This window comes from Spea bombifrons, chromosome 1 (genome assembly GCF_027358695.1).
Source record: "Spea bombifrons isolate aSpeBom1 chromosome 1, aSpeBom1.2.pri, whole genome shotgun sequence".
Lineage (NCBI taxonomy): Eukaryota > Metazoa > Chordata > Amphibia > Anura > Pelobatidae > Spea > Spea bombifrons.
This window is the reverse complement of record NC_071087.1, coordinates 105545998-105567528: the sequence shown is the minus strand read 5'-3', so window position 1 is coordinate 105567528 and position 21531 is coordinate 105545998. Positions and strand designations below refer to the sequence as shown.

The window sequence follows — 21531 nt, the reverse complement described above, 5'->3', positions numbered from 1 at the left end:
GGCAAAAAGTGAAGACCTGGCTATGTGTAATTCGCAGCTCAATCATTGAGGTGCCTGTGACCAAGTATCACCGATGCAACTTTGCCTTAAACGAGGCCAAGCAAATCCTTTTTGCGGGAGAATAAATTTCCAGTTTGATTAATTAAACATTTTTGTGATCCTGCAAGTTTGGGATAAAGTCCACCAAAAATAAGCATGATGCAGTTTTTTGCGGCCTTTGGTGGAACCATGGACATTCATGGCTGAATGAATTTGAAAGGCACAGGCCCAACCAGTTTCTAGTAGTGCCACGATTATGATATTATGACACAATAGCTTTCCTTTTAAAGGGGAATTTTTTTTTATTGAAGTATGTGGCATGTTGTCATTGGGGTCCCTGCTTAGTAAGTTTTTGTTCTTGAAGCAGAAGAGCAGGAGAACGTACATAAAATGTTGCACTGGTATCTCTTTAGTCCCTGATTTCTCCCACCTTTGTGTCAACTTTGGAGATATTCTAGCCAGAGCTCCCAAAGTATTGTTGTAATTAAAGTATTTTCATATTCTTTAGACACGTGGCTTGCTTATGGCTGTGAGATGCCGTTTGCCCTTTTCTGAAGCTGCGATTCTACTTGCTAATTTTGGTCGTTGTCTAGGACCTATGATATCTGTTCTATTCCTGGTCAACCCAAGACTTTCATGGTGGACGTGACTTTTCTATAATGTCAGCTTGCATTTTATGACATAATTGTGTTAATAAGCTTCCACCCATCCACAGACAGAAATAATGCGGTTGGATGTGCTACCAAATCCAGGATAAACATCATGCAATAAATTCTAGGTAGACCCAACTGATTTCATGAGCGTCTCATGCATGTGGTCCAGGTGCACCTCCCTCCAGCTGGCTTTAGTGTTTGGGTTCAGAATGTTCAGTTCAGACATCTATATTTTCTTTTGTTATGTGATTGTTTGTTCTTTCCCAGCCCTAGCGATGGGCCGGAATTTAGGAGTGCTTAGGTGTGTCTACTATTTTTAGTGCCCATGTTTGCAGTGAAATGCTTTTCTTCTGCCCTGTCGGAGTGCAGTGACTATTGTCTGTCATTTTTTTTAGCAAATACAATTGCATGTGTAATAAGTTATGCAATTCTGTTGAGTAAACGTTAGCCACGTTAACCACACGGTGTTCCATTTTCCAAAGCTCTGTACATTACATAATAAATGACAAGTCATTTTGGATCCTAGCGTTGTATCGAATAATTCATATGAAAGATCTGTGGTTCTTGCGTACATTGTATTTAGCTTAATGAAGGCACACATTTCTCTTGTCCCTTCCAACTTGTTGGACTGGAGCCTTTGGAGTAACCAGAAGACCACATCAAGCCATGTGCATAGGTCTGTTACCCAGACAGTATTATAGTATTGGGCCAGTGATTTAATATGTTCCATCTGCGTCAACCCCCAACGTTTTTAATATTACATGCTTGCTTAGAATATGAAAACTAGCGAGCTTCACATATAAACCGCCTCCTCGGCAGCTTGAATATCTGGTCTTGATGTTTTTAAAAAGGTGTGGTAGTAATCCGTTTAAAACCTTGTCATGTACTAGGGACATATAATGTTATTTATCTTACATACATATTGATAAGTTTCACAATACATGTTTTTTTTTAATTTGCATTCCCAGTTGAATGGCCATGCGGGCCAGTAATCCAAAATGCTGCGGGTGAAGTAGATATGTTTTAAGCATATTTTTTTTCTTTTTAAGGAAAAATGCTATATTTGTAAAGGTGCTGGTACCTTAAATGAAACCACAATGTAAGCTAAGATTTGTATGAAAACAAGAACAGTCCCAACTAAAATAAAGAAAAAAACACCCAAACCCTAATAAACAAGCCTATGCCAAGAATTAAACATATAATTTTTAGGAACGAGGTCCAAAAATCACATTATTATAATCACGCCTGAGTATATGTTATGCATTAAGCATGTTTCCTAAATATTGTCTTTCAGATCGTCTCTATTTCGCCATTCTCTGCTCCAAACCAAAAACCTCTTCGAACGTCCACTACTTCTCCATCGATGATGAGCTTGTATATGAAAAGTAGGTTGAAAAACATTTCAGTATCTGATGAGCATTTTTCAAGCATTTATGTAGGCTAATTTAAGGTTGATCTGTCATACTTTGTCAAATATGTTAAACTGCTAAAGATTGTGAGGCACAGCCCTGCTCATGCACAGATGGCAGAGGGTGTGATGTCACTACAGCAACACAGGAAGTCTGTCAGGATGGAAGTTTGTTGTCATCGGCTCTCCTCTGCCATAATCCCATCTCCCCATGTCCTCGTGAGGCTTGCGAGGATATGAGGAACTTGTGTACTTGACAGAAAATATAACTAATTTGCTTTAATGATGGAAGATATATAGGTAATAACCCCTCTTATAATAAAAATCTAATGTCTAATATAAGAGCTTCTTCTAGATAATGTGATTTGAATGCACGTAATAAGCCAGGGCTTGACAATTTTTTTTAAATCTAGGAGCCAGCTAAAAAAGTTAGGAGCCAGGACTTTTTTTGCCCTACACTCACACTTTGCCCAGCACTCACAGTCTCACACTTTACCCTAGCCCTCACTTTACCCCAGAACTTTGCCCCAGCACTCACACTTTGCCCCAGCACTTTGCCCACACTAAAAAGCACCAGTGCATACTTTTAATTACTATTAATTAATCCCATTAATTAACTATGTCCCCAGTTTCCCATAGGCATCTTTGTAACTAAATAGCTTCCCATAGTCCCATGTTTAGTGACAAAGATGCCTATGGGAAACTGGGGACAGAATTTGCCTTAACTTCCCATAATCTCATGTTTAGTGACAGATGCCTATGGGAGACTGGGGGCAAAGGCAAATTCTGTCCCCAATTTCCTATAGGCATCTTTGTCACTAAATAGCTTCCCATAGTCCCATGTTTAGTGACAAAGATGCCTATAGGAAATTGGGGACAGAGTTTGCCTTTGCCCCCAGTCTCCCATAGCCATCTTTGTCCCAGCCTCCCACTGCCAAGCATGCCCCCAGTTACTTCCACTTACCTGACCCCGATGTGCACTCTGTTGGATTCCCGCTGCTGCTGCCGGCGGCTCCACCCTCCTCACTGAACAGGGCTGGCACCGCCCACAAAGGTCACTGAGCAGCGCTGGTGCCGCCCGCGAAAGTTATTGAGTGGCGCCGGCTGACTCACTTCTATTTCGAATCGACAGGGGCAGCATTTTAATAAGCCGTCCCCGTTGATCCGAAATAGAATTGAGTCAGCTGGCCAGCGCGACTCAGTGACCTTCGTGGGAGGTGCCAGCTCCGTTCAGTGAGGAGGGTGGGCGGAGCCGCCTGCAGCAGCGGGGTTGTCTGCATTGCACAGACGCCCGCTGCTGCCGGAAAGAAGGATCCAAGTCCCCTGCCACGCCGCGGGGGATTTGGATCCTAAACCCAATTATAGGTTTGGCTCACAAACACATAGGCGCCAGGAAAAAATTATCAGTCGCCATGGCGACCTGGCGCCTGGGATTTGTCGAGCCCTGTAATAAGCCTAATTTCAGAGTGGAAGCCTTCAGTTTTTGGGTAAAACTTTCCATTAAGTAGTATTGTGTAGTATATTTGTTTACTATTTTATACATGCAAAAAAAAAAAGATTCAGATTCCCTGTGTTATAACAGTTGCTTATTTTGTCTTTTAGCTTCTATGCTGATTTTGGACCTCTTAACCTGGCCATGTTGTATAGATACTGCGACAAGCTTAATAAAAAGATGAAGGTTAGTGGCGTCAGCGGGATGTTTGTTAATAAAAGTCACCGTGAAAATATCACTTCTGATGATGTTACATGTACCTATTTGATGCTATGATCAAAGAAGCTAACCTTTCTGATACCTGTCATCCATAACTGAAGTCTGTACACGGATTTATTTATAAAAGTCTTTGAATATGATTAGTTTCCTTTGAATTATAAAAGTCTTTATAACGGTAAAGACCACAATAGGGTTAATGACGAAAGTGTGCTTGGAAATACCCAGGCCCAATCTCTTCAAAATCTATGCAGTTCTGTAACAGAATTTACTAAATTACATCCACGCTTGATTATATTGCTGACTGTTGTTAGTTGGGTTAAACATTTTTTTTTTTTCTTAATGTGAACCCCAAGATACTGGGCCCAGTCATCGGAACAGTAAGAATTACACAAATGATTCACAAATGTTTGGGAAATTAGACATTTAAAGTAGCAACAAAAATACACGCTAATTTAATGATGCTTGCCATAGCAACCTATACAGTAAACTTAAAACAAAAAAAAAAAACCAAACATGGTAATTCCAGCATCTGCAGAACATTTAATGTTTAGTTAGTCATTGCCGGATAAGTGTTTGGCGTCCAGTAGTCGCAGCCCTTACATTTTTACTGCATTTTCGTTTGGTGTTATATCGCTATGGCTACGTGACTCCCTGATGCATCAACTTTTTTATTTCTCCTCTTTTCCCTTTGATCACACGTTTCCTGTATTATTACAAACTTTTTTTTATTATTATTGACAACACCCAGTGTTTTGGCATATACTCATCACTAAAATAAATACATTGACAGAGTACATTAACAAGTGATGAGCATTTTGATATCTGTTACTTCTCCTTGGCTTCTGTAGCACACCGGGTCATGAGCTACTTTGTTCAAGCATCCTAAAAACATTTGCATACATCTAGAAAGCACGCAATGTTTAATATATGTATTGATCCTTACCAAGTTCACCCTCAACACACCGTTCAAGTTCGTCATGTCACCATAGCAACCTATGGTATAGTTGCATTGCTATGGTGATAACACAACTTTCATTTGACGTTCTATCTTTTTATCTTGAACCTATTAGTAACTTGCTTTATATATAGCTATAACAAAAATCAATAACTTTTTCCTATGCTGCCTTTCAGTTTCTGTCTTGTGGATTTAAAGTCCTGACTCAGGTTACCGTTCAACGTTTCTCTATCTCTAACCCTTTTTTTATTCAGTCCTTTTCATTGACCAAGAAGAAAATCGTTCATTACACTGGCTGTGACCCGAAAAAGCAAGCTAATGCGGCCTTTCTGATGGGAAGCTATGCTGTGAGTACTTCTTGTATTGTGTCTGGTAACTGCTGGATTCCCTATGGGAATGTTCACTATTACTTAATAATGAGTCAAAAGGGAAGTTTGAGCCCAAAATAAGAATTATTTTCCTACCTCTAGTCATTATTAATGTTTACAGCTTCAGCCTCCTACTCCTAATTTGATTTGATGGGAGGTGAATACATGTTAATTAACGTATAACATTTAAACATTGCTTATTCTCAGTGTTTCTATGGCTGCTTTGCTGTGACTCTTTAGGTGTGTTAGATAGAGGGGGATCAGTCTGCTAGGATTTAATCAAAAAGCTCCCTTAGACAAAGAGTTGACATGTCTGCTCGTTTCCTAGCCTAGCTGTGAAGTCCCATGGCTGATGTCTAAATCCTAAAAGTTACCAAAGACTATATATAAATTTATATTCAGAGCCGGCCTTAGGCGTTGTGGCGCCCTGTGCGGACTACTCCTCTGGCGCCCCCCCTCACTACCCCTCCCCTCTGCCCCTTCAAACTACCCCTCCCCTCTGCCCCTTCAAACTACCCCTCCCCTCTGCCCCTTCAAACTACCCCTCCTCTCTGCCCCTTCAAACTACCCCCCCCTCTGCCCCTTCAAACTACCTCTGCCCCTTCAAACTACCCCCCCCCCCCACTTACCTTGTTGCCGGAGTCCTGCGGTAAGAGCGGGAGGCATCCGTCTTCTCGCTCTGCCGGCATTTCATGTTGAGCGCCGGTATAGTCCGGCGCTCAACATGAGATGCTGGCACCGCGACGGAGTCACGGAGAGTAAGGGGCGCCGAGCGGTTGCCGAGAACTTCACGAGCAACCGCTCGGCGCCCCTGACCGGGACTTAGATTAAAGCATCGGTTTTTTTTTTTAAACTTTATTTAACATCAATGATGTTAAATAAAGTTTAAAAAAAAAACAAAAAAAAAAAACGATGCTTTAATCTAAGTCCCGGTCAGGCGCCCCTGCAACCATGGCGCCCTGTGCGGTCGCACAGGTCGCACGCCCCTAAGGCCGGCCCTGTTTATATTGGCCCAGGTCCCGGGCAACCCCTACAACCATTTGTTCCTGTCTCTATAAATGTATGTGAGCATTAATGTGTATGTATACGTGTATGTGAGCAGGGCCAAGGAAGGTTTTGAGGTTTTTACAGCAGGTTAAAGGGGTTGGATGCTATTGGGTTTTTATTAGGTAAAGAAGCACCATGTAGTCATGGTGAGGTCTGGGAGATCTACACCTTTGGCCAGTTTCCATTTGGCTAGTATTGCTAAAGTATTGAGTGCCTTTCCTTAACCTGTAAATTTAGTAAGTTTTAATGAAATGAATTCTTGTGTTTAGGTGATCTATTTGCGTAAATACCCTGACGAGGTGTACTGGCTTTTACAAGCAGTGAACGTAAACTACCTTCCATTTAGGTAAGTACCGACCATTAAGCTTGGACGGCTGATACGGATTTTGTGTGCCAGTATCTTCCTGGTGTTTCATCTTCTATATTGGTGGAACTAGCAAAGAGTATTTACTTTGAGTACCGCGCAGTTAAATTTGAGCCAATTATGTGTTCATGCGCTGAATACATTGTTGGATATTCTACATTGCATGTCCTAGAAGATTGTAGATACTTCCCCATGAACTCTGCTGATTTGGCCAAGCTCCACCGCTTTTTATTATGGTCCTCCTATACATCATCAGTTCCACCACCAGAAGTCCGTTGTTTAAAATAAAATCCAGGCTGGTGCTTTGGCAGTTATTTTGTGTCTTTTGATCACTTCTGATATGTTTTTTCCACAAGCTATTGAAATAGCATGATTTTATTAAACTACATGCAAGAACACAACAACAACCCACCTCAACCCCAGGTCACATCATGTATAAAAGTGATTCTGTGCAAAGTTTGGAAATTGGCCCAATCAACCGGGACATTCTATTGATTGCTACGATAAGACACATTTTGAAACTTTTCATACATAAGCAACATATTTTGTACAGTAAATCTTGTCTCTTTAACTTTTTATATATATACTGTGTATTTTTAATTGTTTTCTATCTGGTAGTAAAGTGCTTCACCATAGAAACTGTTATATTGAATTTACACAACATATCATTTTTGTTGTTAGTAATTGTATATGGTGTTTGCTTAGTTTCATTTAAAAAAAAAAAAATTATAAAAAATATATATATATTAGTAGGCTTTCTTTAAAAGTAAACCTGTAATACAGAATTAAAATACTAAATGTTTTGTTTGTTATTTCTTCTTCTTCTTCTTCCCAGGGATGCTTCTTTTGGTACATGTGCTTTTCGTGTGACACTACTGGACTGCTTCCATGCTGTGCACAAGGTGAGATGTCAAACCCATCACATTTCCTGCAGCGATAACGATGCCAAAGCGTGAACGGGCAAATCTGTCAAGTCGCATTGTTTTAATAGGCCTTTTTATGAGGCTCATTGAAACGTTTTAGCAGGGTCACAATATTTAGCCTTAACAGAGCCGACAGTGCGGCACAAGCTGGTAATTAACACAATATCCTATTACGGAGTCTGTAGGGGCAGGTTGGCAAGCTATAAAACATCGTTCATATGAGCCACCTCGATGTGTTAGCCACTTTCTAAAATCTTTTACCTTCAACTTATTCTTCTACTCCAGTGTCCTTTTAATTAAATTAAATTCACATACTTTTTTTTTTCTCTGTATGTAGTAATGTAGTCCAGCATTGAAGAAAACTGGTTTTATTTTGCTCTCTTCCACTAAATCCCATTTGATCTGTCGGCTGAAGATAGATCACATGATAATTTAGGTGATATTTTTTTATTTTATTTTTTTTATATTTTTCCCCCTCTGCTTAACCAGGAGAAACCGAGCTGACCATTTATATCAGTGCTAAAGAAGCCCTGTTTATTCAATGAAATCCTTTCCTACCCCAACCTAGGTATTGTGTAGCCCAAGGCAGCAAGGAGTAAGGATGTTTGTCTAGAAGAATGGGCTAACAAGCCTAAAACAAATACACGCGTTCTAAAAACCTCCTATGTGGCGTTCCTTTTGAAAGTTTTTTTTTTTTTCTACTTTAATGTATGCATCGGTGTAGTCAGAAAACACACAAATGTTTTCTTTTATTTATATATATATATATATATATATAGCTATATATGATATAGCAATATTTATAGTTATTGTAACTATACAGAGTACAGTGTTTTGGAACCTACATATATTTTTATTCTATTGTTTCTAGGCCTTGCGGTACGGCTTCTTCAATTTTGAATCATTTGATGTTGAGGAATACCAACATTATGAGGTTAGTGTTGTCAAATGTAAAATGTTTGTCCTCATGAGTACTAGCGGTAGCTTGTGCAGCAGGTGGCGAATTGTATTCCTATTTGTTTTAACAAGAAGCTTTTATTTCCAGAGAGCAGAAAATGGCGACTTCAACTGGATCATACCAGGAAAATTTTTAGCTTTTAGTGGGCCGCATCACAGGAGTAAAATCGAAAGTGGTACGTCCTTCAAAATGTCAGCTTGTATAGTAGATTATAGATGTGTAGAACGTGTTGTGATTGGCAATTCTAGTCGGAGCCCATGTTTTTAAGGGCATATTGGCCAAGCAAGTTGGGACGCAGTCTGAGTGACCGCATCTTGTAACCAAACCCACCCTTCTCCATACTTCCTCAGTTTCCCTTTTCTGCTGTTTTTGAACCTTTCATATGAACTAATACATAACACAGCACTGGTTGGTGCCAAACGTAGGGTATAAAGAGTAATTTGTTATCATGTACATTTTAAGAGTGTACAGTCTGTTTTGGGCAGAGTGCAGTGAAAACCCACAAACTGTTTTTGTGATAGGCGAGAGAGTAAGTTATGTCTTGCAGAAACATTCAGTGGGATATGTAATTAACCTATTTTTTTTTTTCTGACCCCTCAGGTTACCCCAGCCATGCTCCTGAAGCGTACTTCCCTTACTTTCGAAAACATCATATGACCACCATCATTCGCCTCAACAAGAAGATGTATGAAGCAAAGAGATTTACAGAGGCTGGTTTTGAGCACCATGACCTATTCTTTGCTGATGGAACTACACCAAATGATACCATCGTGAAAAAATTCCTCGATATTTGTGAGAATGCAGGTGGTGCCGTTGCCGTGCATTGCAAAGGTATGTGGGCAGGATTCATGTACATACATTTACGTTGCACGCTACATGGAAAAGGACCTCTGTACGCCTATAAAGATACTCTATAAAAAAAAAAAAAAAAAAAAAAATGAGCCGTTCCCAACTAAAATAGTCACTTACAACATTAGCCATGTCTGCGCTGTATTTCTGATATATTTCATGTTATTTTAATAAGAAAGGTTCTTGGTTTTAAAAGAAAAACAAATTTTGTCCGAGTGACCCCAAACTTTTGACTGGAAGTTTACGTTTTGCCATTGTAATGGTTTCAGTCCTATTTGAGCGTTTTGTATTTCTGTGTCTTCCAGCTGGCCTGGGTCGGACAGGCACCCTCATAGGGTGTTACATCATGAAGCATTACAAAATGACGGCCGCTGAGACCATAGCATGGATGCGGATATGCAGACCCGGCTCAGTCATCGGGCCTCAGCAACAGTTCATGGCAGAGTAAGTGATGGAGCAGGGTGTACGCAGTGTGTAAATAAGTGTGGTTGTATGTATGTATGCACGCACATGACATTGTATGTTTTATTTGTTTTTGTTTTTTATGGTTAATTTGTTTTGGCTGCTCTGACAGCTTTTTTCCACACTCTATTTTTACAATCCTTCGTAATATCCTTTTTTGGAACAGAATATTCTGTTTGTTTGTCTTTAGGGCATCTCAATCTCAAGATGATTATTTCGTTGTTTGTCATTCCTGGCACGAATAAAGGATTTGTGTGATTTAAATGTTTTCGTAACATGGTGTGGGCTGATCTGTATTTTATGTGTGTGTATTTATATAAATCCAGTTCTTTTCTGTGCAAAGTATATACATATATAAACATCTGTAATTTTTTTTTTTTTTTTTGTGTTAGACATGCATTTTAGTAGACTTCACTGACATTAAATGAGAACTTAGCTAGGATTAGATCACTTTCATTTTCATGTTTAACTGATACCATAGCAGCTCGCTTGAGACATATAAGAATAGTCTTCAAACAGGTTTAGTAAGAATTGAAATATGTTGCTGTAACTTCAACATACTACTGCACAAAGGAGTCAGTTCATAGAAGATGTGTAGAATGAGAGCTTCACCACGAGCAGACTGGGCAGTGCTTAGTTCACCTTTCTGGCACAGGAGGGGTTAAGCTACATTTTTTTTACTTTTTTGTGATGGTGTGTAGTTGTTGGTCAATGAAAGGCCAAGACCGTGTGACATCTGATTATCTCGATATCCGATTTCTGATAGTAAGCAAATGAGCCTGTGGAACGAAGGGGACATTTACCGCAAAAAGCTGAGGGAGCAGAAGAACAGGAACACCATGGCAGTTTCCTTCATCCTTTCGGGAGTAGATGACATTTCGATTGACGATAAGAAAAACACATCTGGCAAGGAAGACCTAGAACTGGTAAACTCTTTGGGTATTTTTGAGTGTCTCTGTGTTGGCTTTACATTCCTAATCCAAGCCTTTCCCGATTAATATTACCAGAACTTGAAAATATGGACCTACCTTTCTAACGCATACAGATACTTGGACTTTTAAAATCTTGTTATATTTCTTAAACAAGCAGTCTTGCATTTGTTTCACCTACTTTCTTATAATACCTTCCCTCTGCAGGACCATGAAGGTATTAGATGTTATCTGCTGGGAATTGGGACGACTGTTTTATGTTCACTTGTTTTCATGTGGGTGGTGTGATGGAACCATAAAACCAGATGTTATTTATGAGGGGGAATTAAACAATAAGAAATTTTGTTTAGTGGAAATGTAACTTGTCTGTTATGAGGAGTGTATTTAATTAGCCTCCAGCAGCATACTTTTTTAGATACTTTCTCTGTAATGTGTTTTGTTTTTTTTTTGTTTTTTTTTTTATATATATATTTTTTTGTTAATATCCATATTAAACTTAATTATTCAACAGTATAGTGATGATGAAGATGACTCAAGCAATCTAACACAGGGAGATAAGCTTCGTGCCTTGAAAAGTAAAAGACACACTCGAGCATCAACTGGATCTCCATTGTCGTAAGTCAACAAAGGTTTTTTATTTTAATTCTAATATATGTAATAACAATCTATTTGACGATTTATTTATTTTAAATTTAAATTAAGTATGATATGAAAGGAGTTGTTTTCAAGTAGAGTTCTTATCACTCAGCTGGCCATAGCTTGTTTCCTTTGAAGGCAGCAAATATATGGATTTCTAAAGCTTTAAAGCCACACATACATAGAACATTGGTAAATGTTGCTAAACTTTTAATGCATAAAGTCACAGTTCTTTCTGAAATATTTTTAAGAAGTTCAATTTTGAGGACTCCTTATATGCAAATGAAACTGTGTCCAATTTTTACTTTTCTTGTGTTTTTCTTTTCCGTATCGGTCTAACTTGCTGCTCGTATGTTGGACCAACTCCTCTATGGTGAACAAATGATTGTATTGCAAGTGTTGCTGATTATATGGAACATTATTTTACATAATGTTTCCTCCTTGTGACACTTTCCTCCAAATCCTGTGACCTGATGTAACAAGCAGAATAATTGTACTTAAAGGGGTCGATGTCACATCTGAGATACAACCATAATTAAATCCGGTATTGAAAGTCTAATTAAAAATAACAAAACCAATAATGCTCCTTTTTGTATTCCCCTGCTGTGACAGAACATCTGCTTCCACCAAAGATATAGTCAGGGCATTTTAGCAAATTCTTCATTTCCTATGATCCACGGTTGAGGGTTGATGACCTCAGGTCGGGGGTTGTCATTAGTAATCATATTGGATGACTTTGGAGAATTGGTAACCCTTTTGGTGTTGATTTTTGGCTGCTCTACTGTTTTCAAGAGTTGGGCTTGTTGAGTGGCACAGAAGATGGCCTTGGTGGGAGCTGGTATTTCCAATTCTGAACTTCCTAACTGACAGCAAATTTACCTCATGGATTGTCAGTCATTCGCTGAGTAAAGTTTGTAGAGGTGGACCAAAATGACACGTCGTAACTTTGCTTATAGGGATTGTTGTAATTAAGCTGCAGCAAGATTATTTAAGCCCTTTTAACCAGTATGTTCAGTAACAAATGACAACCAAGCCATTTTATTTAACCTGATAATGACCGATCAGGGTTTGGTCAGTGAATGGAGACCCGCTTTTCCATAATGGAATATAGCATTTCAAATGAAGCATGTTCCGCTTTTGTCTATGCCAACACGTAATTTACATTTTGTTTAGAGGTGCTCTACAAGAGAGCTCTTGGTAATGTTTTTTTTTTTTTTACACAAACGTGTTTTTGTGAACACTTCTTTATGGTCTGTCACTTTAAGTCGGTGCAACTGCTTCATTTCACTATTGTGAAAGTATTCGCAAGAATCGGTATTCGTTTTGGTCTAGTTGCTCTCGGTATGAAGCCTCATTTTACCTATATCACGCTTTGCATGTGTAAAATAAATCCGCTATAGTATTTAATCATATTTCAATATCTCTGACCTCATATACTAGTTTTGTGAGAATTATAATGAACTGTTTTAGTGGGCAATTTACTTTTTATCTATATACTTTGTTGCACGTGTGTTGTTTTTACAACACATGTGTTTACTTGGGCTGTCTCACACAATGTCACACATTGAGAGTAATAACTTTTTGGGGTAGTATGTTCAAATTGCACATAATTTTCTTTAAAACATGCATTTACATTTATCAGTATTGTATTCTGTCTAAAGATATGTTTTAAATAGTCGCAGCCCTGCTTGTAGAGAGGTCTGTTTTTGTGGAATGTGACGGCTTCATGTAACCATGGAACATGTTCTCTTTACTTTAATGTACAGCAGGACTCAGCAAAGCCCAAGTGACCATAGACACTAGGAATGGTATCCTGGCCACTAGGGCTGGTACTACACAGATGCAGAATGCTTTTTGCTCCTGTGTGCTGCCAGGGGGTGGGTGCTCGGCAGGGTGATGTGACAGCTTGTGACCCGGCTGGTGCAGTAGCTTCTGCATTTTGTTTCTGGCTCTGCAGTGAAGCGCTGGTATATGTATAAATGTGCTCTGTGTATAGCCTTACTGTGGGACTCAAGCATGGCCTTTAACTTTTGTACTCCTGCATGTCAGTTCTGCTTTTCAGTACAGGGAAGTGGAACTAGCCTTGTTTGCATTTCATAGCCAAACACTGTATCGAGTACACTCGTACTCCTGAGTATATATGTAAACAAGTATCTTGGAAGGCCTTGGCGTTAACCTGTAGGGATAGTTACATGGTACAATACCTGCTACATTCCTTTTTCCTAGCATATTTTATGGTCACATGGATGGCGCAGCTGATTGTTTCTCATGATATTATGTTTTGTTACTCGGTTAACATAATTGTTATGCGCTTCTTGCAAATTTGTATATATTCTGTATTTTGTTTTTTTTCCTGATCACTTGTTTTTGTTTTGTTTTGACATTACTTGCTTTTCCTAAAACTAGTAAATGTTGGTAGGATTTCTGCATTAATATTTTTGCCTGTGCTTGTGTGACACGCGATTGTGAAGCGCTGCATGATATCCAGATCATCAAGTTTTTCTGCTATACACACCCAAGCCCTGCTTCTCCATTATTTGTGCTTTTTTTTTTCTTTTCTTTTTTTTTTTCATCTTTTCCGTTTTTTTAGATGGGTCCTAGCTATTCTGATCTCTACATTGTGTGGCATTGTCACCTGGTGGATTGTTTGTGGCTCCCCCCTGCCTTTCGTGCTATTCTGTCTAGATGATTTAAGAACCTAGTAGCCTTCAGGACCGTGGCATATTGCCAGTGTAAGTGTTGCGTTCTGTTCCTTGTGTGTCTATGCATGATGCTGTATGCCCCTTCAGCGTTGTTCACATGTCTCTGCCTATTTAGCTTTGTAGATATGTGTTCATATACTCTTTCTTGCATGATTAATCCTACATGTATGTCGTGAATTTGTGTGTACGATATATATGTATGCATCTTGTAATTCTGTATAATAATCTAAAAAACAAACAGGTGTGTATGATATTACCTAGAAGTGCTATTGACATCTAACATTTCAGATTTATTGGCAAATACATTACTCTTAGGTTCCATTGACATCTTTGCTTATATTTTGAGATGCATTCGTTAACATTTGATCTCCCTGAATAAGGGACAGAATACAGTTCAGTCATATATGTGCAGGATGGTACTCTGTTGCTACCTGTATGTGCCTATAAATTGCTATAAAAGGGATGGGGCCTAGTGGTTTTACATGTTTCACAGGTCACATGGAGGGTCGGAAGATAATGAACTGTGTACGCAGATTTTATGGAGCTTTGTACACTGAGCAAGAAAAGAGTTTTACAAAAGCCCTTATATAAAATATATTATTTTATTATTGTACAAAAATTTATTAGTAAAAAACATATATAAAGTATTTCATTATATAGACAACAGAGGTTTAAAGAAGAAAATCAGAGCACATGGAGGAAATATGGCTATATGTTGTATAAAGTGTCTCAAGTGCATATAAATCAACATAAGAATCATAAAGTGCTAAGTCATTTGGATGTAATTGAATATTACTCTATATAGAGTGCATCTATCAAATATATGGCCATCAAAAAGTGCATAATTAATAATACTCACTATGGAGTGCACCTCTTCACTTGATGTTGGAAGTGGTTGTAGTGTATTCTGGTTGGTCTTGGTCTATAGCCACAAAGGCACATTGGTCTTTGGTAATTTTCTCCCTCTTGTCTGAAGTGTAATTGCCAAGAACACCATACCTACCAACATTTCAAGTGACCAGAGGGGCACCTTTTGTTAGAGGCATGGCCAGGGGGTGGCTTGTGACTTCAAACTGTCAACCACTATGTATGTACCTGGATATGAATTTTCGAAGAAAAAAAAAATGTACAGAATTTTTCTTTAGAAACACATTATTATTTCTTAGATTTGCAGAACACTATCATACACTATTACCCAGCAAATATTCTGTGCTCCAAGAAAATGCAATCAGATACAGACAAATGTGGCTGGGACAGTGAAAAGAAAAGACAGTGACACATTTGTATGCATGTTTTTTTTTTTGTTTTTTTTTTTTTTAATAATCCTGTGGCCCTTCATATGCCCGTGGCTCCTAATGGTTGGGCCTGATCTCTGCTTGACTAGAAGATCTGGTTGAGCTGGTTAGCATGGCATCCCCGTGGGCTTTAAACTGGTCCAGGTGAACCTGCTAGAAATTAAACATAAAATTATGTCCCTGAATGTGACTATTAGTGATGCTGAAGAATCTTAGAGAGGAGCAGTAAAGCTTGCATTGTGTCAATTGTTTACAATTTAGCCAGACGTCCAACAGCTCTGGAGTGAAGCCTTTTATTTGCATTAACCTTCTCTCCATATCTGTACTTCTGTCTAGTAGGAAGGGACAGTAAGGCGATAAACAAGCCAAGAATGATGACATTAATTAAGAATGAATGAAGAAATTAAGTTAATTGGAAATGGCTACCTGAAACTTTGCAAATCTGATGTTCATCTAGTGTACATGCATTTGAAGCTAGCAACTCCAGTAATACAGCTTGCATGCAGAATGGACTTCAATGTGTATTTAAACAAACAATTTAGGGGCCATATCTCTGCATATAGCAAGCAGAAATCCCTTAAAAAATATATATACTCGCTTTATTCCAATAAACTTCCTTTGGTGAGCTTGGAGGTTGCCATTGTCAGTCATGTGATGTTTTAGGTGACTTTCCCTGCTCAAACAACACAGTGAGCTGATTCTTTATGGCACTGCTAATGGAGTCCATTTCTCCAGTGACTTTCAGTAGTTATTGTCCAGCTAGGTGATATTGACTGGGCTGTTTTTTTTTTTCTACGTGATAAGGAGTTGGGTTATTTGTCTTGTAGACTGGGTTAAGGAAACAAAGCTACATACAAAAGGCTAATATGCAGGCACATAAAACCATTTTTTAATAGAAAAGTTCTTTGTTATACAATGTTTTTAATCTGATAGTAACAAAATGGGGATAGAACCATCTTTTTGCCATTGGTTAAGTAGCCTTAGGTTAAGGTCTCGCGTCATGTGTATCACATGAACCCTTGCCCCTTTACCATTCACTCCAGTCAGTTCTGTTAACACATATCTGATCACAGGACTTCAGAGAGAATTCTGCAGAATGCTAATCAGGCTATAAGAGAGCACCGCATCAGACAAACAAGGAAAGGCATAATTACCAATGCAGTGAGAAGGAAATCTGGAAGTAGGAGATCAGGGCTGTTAAGGCTAAAGAGACGCAAAAAGAGAGCTAAAAAAAGGTGAGATTAGTGTGACCTTGTAGCCATACATATGATACATATATAAAATAGAATAGTATGTGTATGTTATACAAAAGACTAATCGATCACTGTAGTCTGAGATACTCCTCTTTTGTATGTTATTTAGTCTAATTCTGCTTTCGTAGTGCAGTAAAAGATAATTGGAGCAGATGCAGACTTAATATTCAATAACTCTTGCTTTGATTTATGCCCATATTAGGGTAATCGTGTGCCAAGAGTCACTTGTTCTCCTACAAAGAAATTATTTTATTCCTCTGTTGCCCTCAAAGTAATGAGAACCCTTACTTTTCTAGATTCTAAAATAGAATTTCATGGCAGCCCATCTGTACTTTATTTTTGTATTTTTTTATTTTTTTTCAACAATCATAATGTTCTATAGTGATGTAATAAAGATTTCTTCATTACATTTTAGCTTGTCTTATACTATACAGGAACTTGGACAATGGGATCTTTGTACATTGATAAATGGAACTGTGTCCCATGAAAAATAGACATTTTTTTTTTCTAGTACCACTCTTTCCAGTTTCTCTACTTGGTAGAATCTTGGAAGCCCTTTGCAGGCTGGGTCTGACCCTTTTTTGTTAGATATGTGTAACTCATTTCCAGAATGTTTCTATACGTTTTCTGCCAATTCCTATGAAATAACTAATTTTTCTATTTTCCAAACATATAGTTAGAAAATTAGTTGGGGCTGAGTCTCACTGACACACTCCTAGTTTCCCAGAAACTTTAATGTTTGCCTACAGAAGATGACAAAGCTTTTTGCTGAAACTTTTTTTAGGCTAGGTTTCCACTTGTTTTTTTTTTTTTTTGCTAAAAACGCCGTTAGCTGTTCTTCAATAGGAAATCGCACAATGCCATATCCACTTGGCGTTTTTCTGTTTGACGTTTTTTCAGTCCTCTTTGGCGTTTTTCTGCGTTTTTGGGCTCTGTGGCAGTTTTTCAAAATCGCAGCATGTTGACACTCTGGCATTTTTTGCAAGGAAATCTTGGCGTTTTTCTCCAATAGAAGTCTATGGGAGAGAAAAAACGCCATGAAAAAGCCATGTGGGTTTTTTTGCCTTGGCGTTTTTTATGGCGTTTTTTTCCACAGTTACAATGCAGAGGATGGACCCTGTATCTGTGTGTCCTACGAGAAATAGGCTGGAAACAAACAGTTTCACACAAAACAAAGTTCATATTGAATTTTACACCATTTAGAACAAACATGCCATTACAAACAAACCAACTGGATCCTGCGTGCCAAAAGCAACAGCAAACAATTAGCACCATCATTTGGGGCCAATCTTCCTAGAGGAGCAGACATTCGGAATAAAGCATGCCTTACAAACCACAGAAAAGAGACAAAAGGGTCCGCCGGGGCGAGTTTAAGTAGAACTCTACCAAGGAAATGACATCAGGAGGGGCAGATACTTGCCATTTATCCTAATCCCTGTTAGCTGGGTGAAACTTCTAACTTGTAAAGGCTGGAAAAACTGCCTATGGTCAAAAAAGCAATTTCCACAGAAAGGCAAAAACGCCAAAACGCAGGTAAACGCAGTGTCAGTTTTCTTGGCGTTTTTCATCAAGAAAAAAACGCAGGACAAAAACCCAAGTGGAAACCTAGCCTTAAAATAAGGTTATAAAACTTTAAAGATTAAAAAAAAAAGTATCCTTTTTTGTGTTCTGCCTGAAACCAGTCTTATAGTTTTTATTTTCCCGAATGTTCATGTAGAAGTAAGGTTGAAAACTAAATGTTTATGGAGCTGTGCATGACCTCCTTTTTTTCCGGCATATCTAGCATAATGACTGTCTGTCGTTCATGCTGTTGGGCGCATTGTATTTCTGGGCAGATCATTCTATCATCTCCTACTCTTTTCAGTGTAATTCTGCAGACCAGTGTGCAAAGCCCCAAAGCAGGTTTATCTGATACAAAAAGGACCGGCAGGTCTTCTGAAGGAGGCAGCTGCTTGAGAGGGTAAGCTTCGTTCTTTGCTTTCTGATTGTCCAAACTCTGTTAGTAAGAGATTGAGGTAGTATACACACAGTTTTACTTGGAGACCATTGGGAGGACTGTTGCATTAAATGTGTGTGTATATTATATATAATTTCACTTGCTGATTAGTGATAGCTGCTGTTGAATGATTGACATGGTTGATATTGAGGTCATTGGGTTAGTATTGGCATGCCCAGTACTTTCCAGCCATTGCTTGATTTTTGCACCTGTATAGTATGTGCAAAGTCAACTAAATCTAAAGGCAAACACAAATTAGGGGTCACAGAATAGCACAGCAGTTGTAGGTATTTGTTACGTTGATTTCAGATATGGAGATATTTTATTCTGTGCTTAGGTTTCTGGTATGTCAGAATATACCATTATGACAGCCGTCAGCACGCTGTATGTGTTGCATTGGCAAAATTGTAAAAAAGAAAAAAGGGGGCAATATTTTGCAGAAATGGGTTTGCATGTGTATGACAATTTCAACTGTGATAGTTCCATTTAAGCACCTTAAGGGTTCCTGTTGATGGATTCTTGCTGCAGACTGTACTACATGAGCCAATGGGTTAAATAGGAGTTTTGTGCTATAATTCCGGCTTTGCTTATCTTTTGGTGAACTGCTTTTTTTAAATAAACCCCTTCTCAAATACCATTTAATAACCTAGACTCTTTCTGCTAATTTTACTTTCTGTTACTATTCTTTCTACTTTCCCCCACAGCGCCATTTCTGAGCGGAAGAGAAGGATTGCTTTGCGCCAAATACGCTCAATGAGAATATGGTACTCCCGACCATCTCTTGGCTTTGCCTCCAAAGTCTTCTTGGCCAAATCTTTCCGACTGCTTAATTGAACCTGCCGTTGCGTGTGTCATCGCTACTAACAGCTTTAACCATTAAATTGTGAAAACCATACATGTGTCTTCTATTTTTAGTTTATTTTTTGTGCTTTGTGTTTCCTTGAAATGTAGTTTTTAGTTCGCATTAGTATTGTGGTTCTCATTTCAATTTTATTACTTCCACAATTTCATTTGATATTTTACTGAAGGTTTATTTTTTTGGTTTGTTTTAACACTGTTTCCCTCTTTGTTTCCACAGTAACACCGTTCAAAAAACTAGGACTGTGTTGCGGTAAACCAAACGGATACAAACTAAACAAAATAAATTGGGTGTATCATTGGACCACACATTGCAAAGCTTAACAAATGGACTCCTGGAGATGCGACATCAACTCTGCCTTTAATCTAGACACCATATTTTGCGCATCCTACCCCACTTGCAGCAATGTCAACTAGATAAACCAAGCTTATGGGCCTTTGTCTCCAAACGGCACTGGCGGGCTCATGCACACTGTATATAACTGCCTGCATGACAAATGCATTTGTGATGGCAATCATTTATTCTGCTGGACCTAAAACCTGGGAGAACTGGGTTTCCAATTGTATAACAAATGTTTTTTCCATATAACATTCCTTTATGTATTTGTTTGTTTTTTGGATTTTCCTTGTTTTATAAGGAAACTCACTGTGTGTGTATATATATATATGATTTACTAACACCCAAAACTGTTGAAGTGTTCTCCAAATGAAGGCAGTCATACTCTGTTATGGAGGTGGCATTGCACATTTTCTGGAACAGCTGCTCACAAGTTCTCCAAGTTATCATTGTGGCAGCTCATATATGATTTCTGGAACAGCTGCTGCTGGGATGAGGTAACAGATGTACCATGCATGGAGTGGTAATCTAGCGCAGACATATACAAGACCTTGATATTTTTTGACTTGGGGTGTAGTGAGCAAATTGAGGGTCCATTCACATGTTTTAATGCATCGGTTTATGTGAAGACCTTGTGGCCGAAATGCCAGAAGAACTGAAGAGGGTTAAGCGGGTCTTTGATGAAATCTATATTTTCCAAAGGCTTTTTTTTTATTTTTTTTCCCTGGAGCTGCAGCAAATTTTAATCCTATTCCACTGAGATTTTTACCCAGCCATGTTTTTTTCCATTTTTTTTTTATTTTGGCCCAGTCTATGGATTGTGAGGCAAAATATCCTGGGCCCTATATATTTTCTAATGAGCTCTATGGCCTTGTTTGTTTTGCTGTATTACAAGAGGAAGAAACAACTCAGGGATGAAAAGGGTTAACAGAATAAGAGAACAGAATAATTTATGTAAGTACTAGTTAATGAAGTCTTTTTGGAGTCTAGCATATAACAGAACAATAGCAACACGTCAATGGTTATTAAGGTGAACTTTGAACCCTGTGGGAATAGATCACAAAAGGTTTGAGGGTAGATCTACATCACCTTCTTTTGTATCATTGAATTTGTCATCGTTCTCGTGCCTCCTCATGTGCAAAATAATACATGATACAACATTTAACCAATGTTCAGACTTAGATTTTTAGTAAAATTGTATATTTGTAACTTTTTTTTTTTTTAAACTGGAATGAGCTACTGAGGGCTGTTATTTTGCTGATGGTATTTTTATGGGAAAAAAATGTAAAAAGCTGTGTACGGTGCTGCATATTTCACCTTGGTTTGATATGTATTGTCTTGTATAGAGATCTTTTGCATAAAAAGAGCGTGTTTTATATGAAGCAATTATTGTAAACACATCATTCTGCAAAATTAAAGCTCTTAACAAAAAAAAATCAGAAATGTATTATTCACATGCATCTTAACTAATGCAATCTACAGTACATGATCTAAAAACAATAATACGACTAATTCAAATGAAATGGCAATGTATATATTGCGTGGTTAAAATTGCTCTAAACCTCACAAACTATAATATATTTTGAAATAAGGGGTTGTGAATTCTGAGCAAACGGACAAGAAGACAAAAGGAGTCTCGCCCTTCCTCCATGGAGTCTGTGGTATTTTCCCTGAAAACAAAGTGTAACTGCACATTTGAAGATCGATGAAGCAAAGATATTGCATAATGCTGGACAAATGCTAGCTGGTTGAGGAGACCTAATCAGAAGTAAAACACTCGACTGTCCT

General features: G+C 38.4%; 1 protein-coding gene across 7 annotated transcripts in view; it reads left to right on the top strand.

Annotated features, from left to right (window-relative positions):
- The window catches only part of CDC14B (cell division cycle 14B), a 46336-nt gene extending 26230 nt beyond the window's left edge, over positions 1-20106 (top strand). For 2 of the 7 annotated variants that reach the window (XM_053467600.1, XM_053467591.1), the window contains exons 2-16: positions 1987-2077; positions 3703-3778; positions 5021-5113; positions 6451-6527; positions 7381-7447; positions 8340-8402; positions 8514-8601; positions 9027-9257; positions 9581-9719; positions 10504-10663; positions 11178-11281; positions 16373-16534; positions 18417-18512; positions 19253-19312; positions 19627-20106. In XM_053467600.1, coding sequence (XP_053323575.1) covers positions 1987-2077; positions 3703-3778; positions 5021-5113; positions 6451-6527; positions 7381-7447; positions 8340-8402; positions 8514-8601; positions 9027-9257; positions 9581-9719; positions 10504-10663; positions 11178-11281; positions 16373-16534; positions 18417-18512; positions 19253-19312; positions 19627-19663 — 1544 coding nt within the window. In that variant the 3' untranslated portion in view covers positions 19664-20106. Of the gene's footprint in view, positions 1-1986; positions 2078-3702; positions 3779-5020; positions 5114-6450; positions 6528-7380; positions 7448-8339; positions 8403-8513; positions 8602-9026; positions 9258-9580; positions 9720-10503; positions 10664-11177; positions 11282-13892; positions 14035-16372; positions 16535-18416; positions 18513-19252; positions 19313-19626 lie in introns of all 7 variants that reach the window. The other 5 variants (XM_053467617.1, XM_053467609.1, XM_053467624.1 and 2 more) reach the window with 5 other exon arrangements.
- The last annotated feature ends 1425 nt before the right edge of the window (positions 20107-21531 follow it).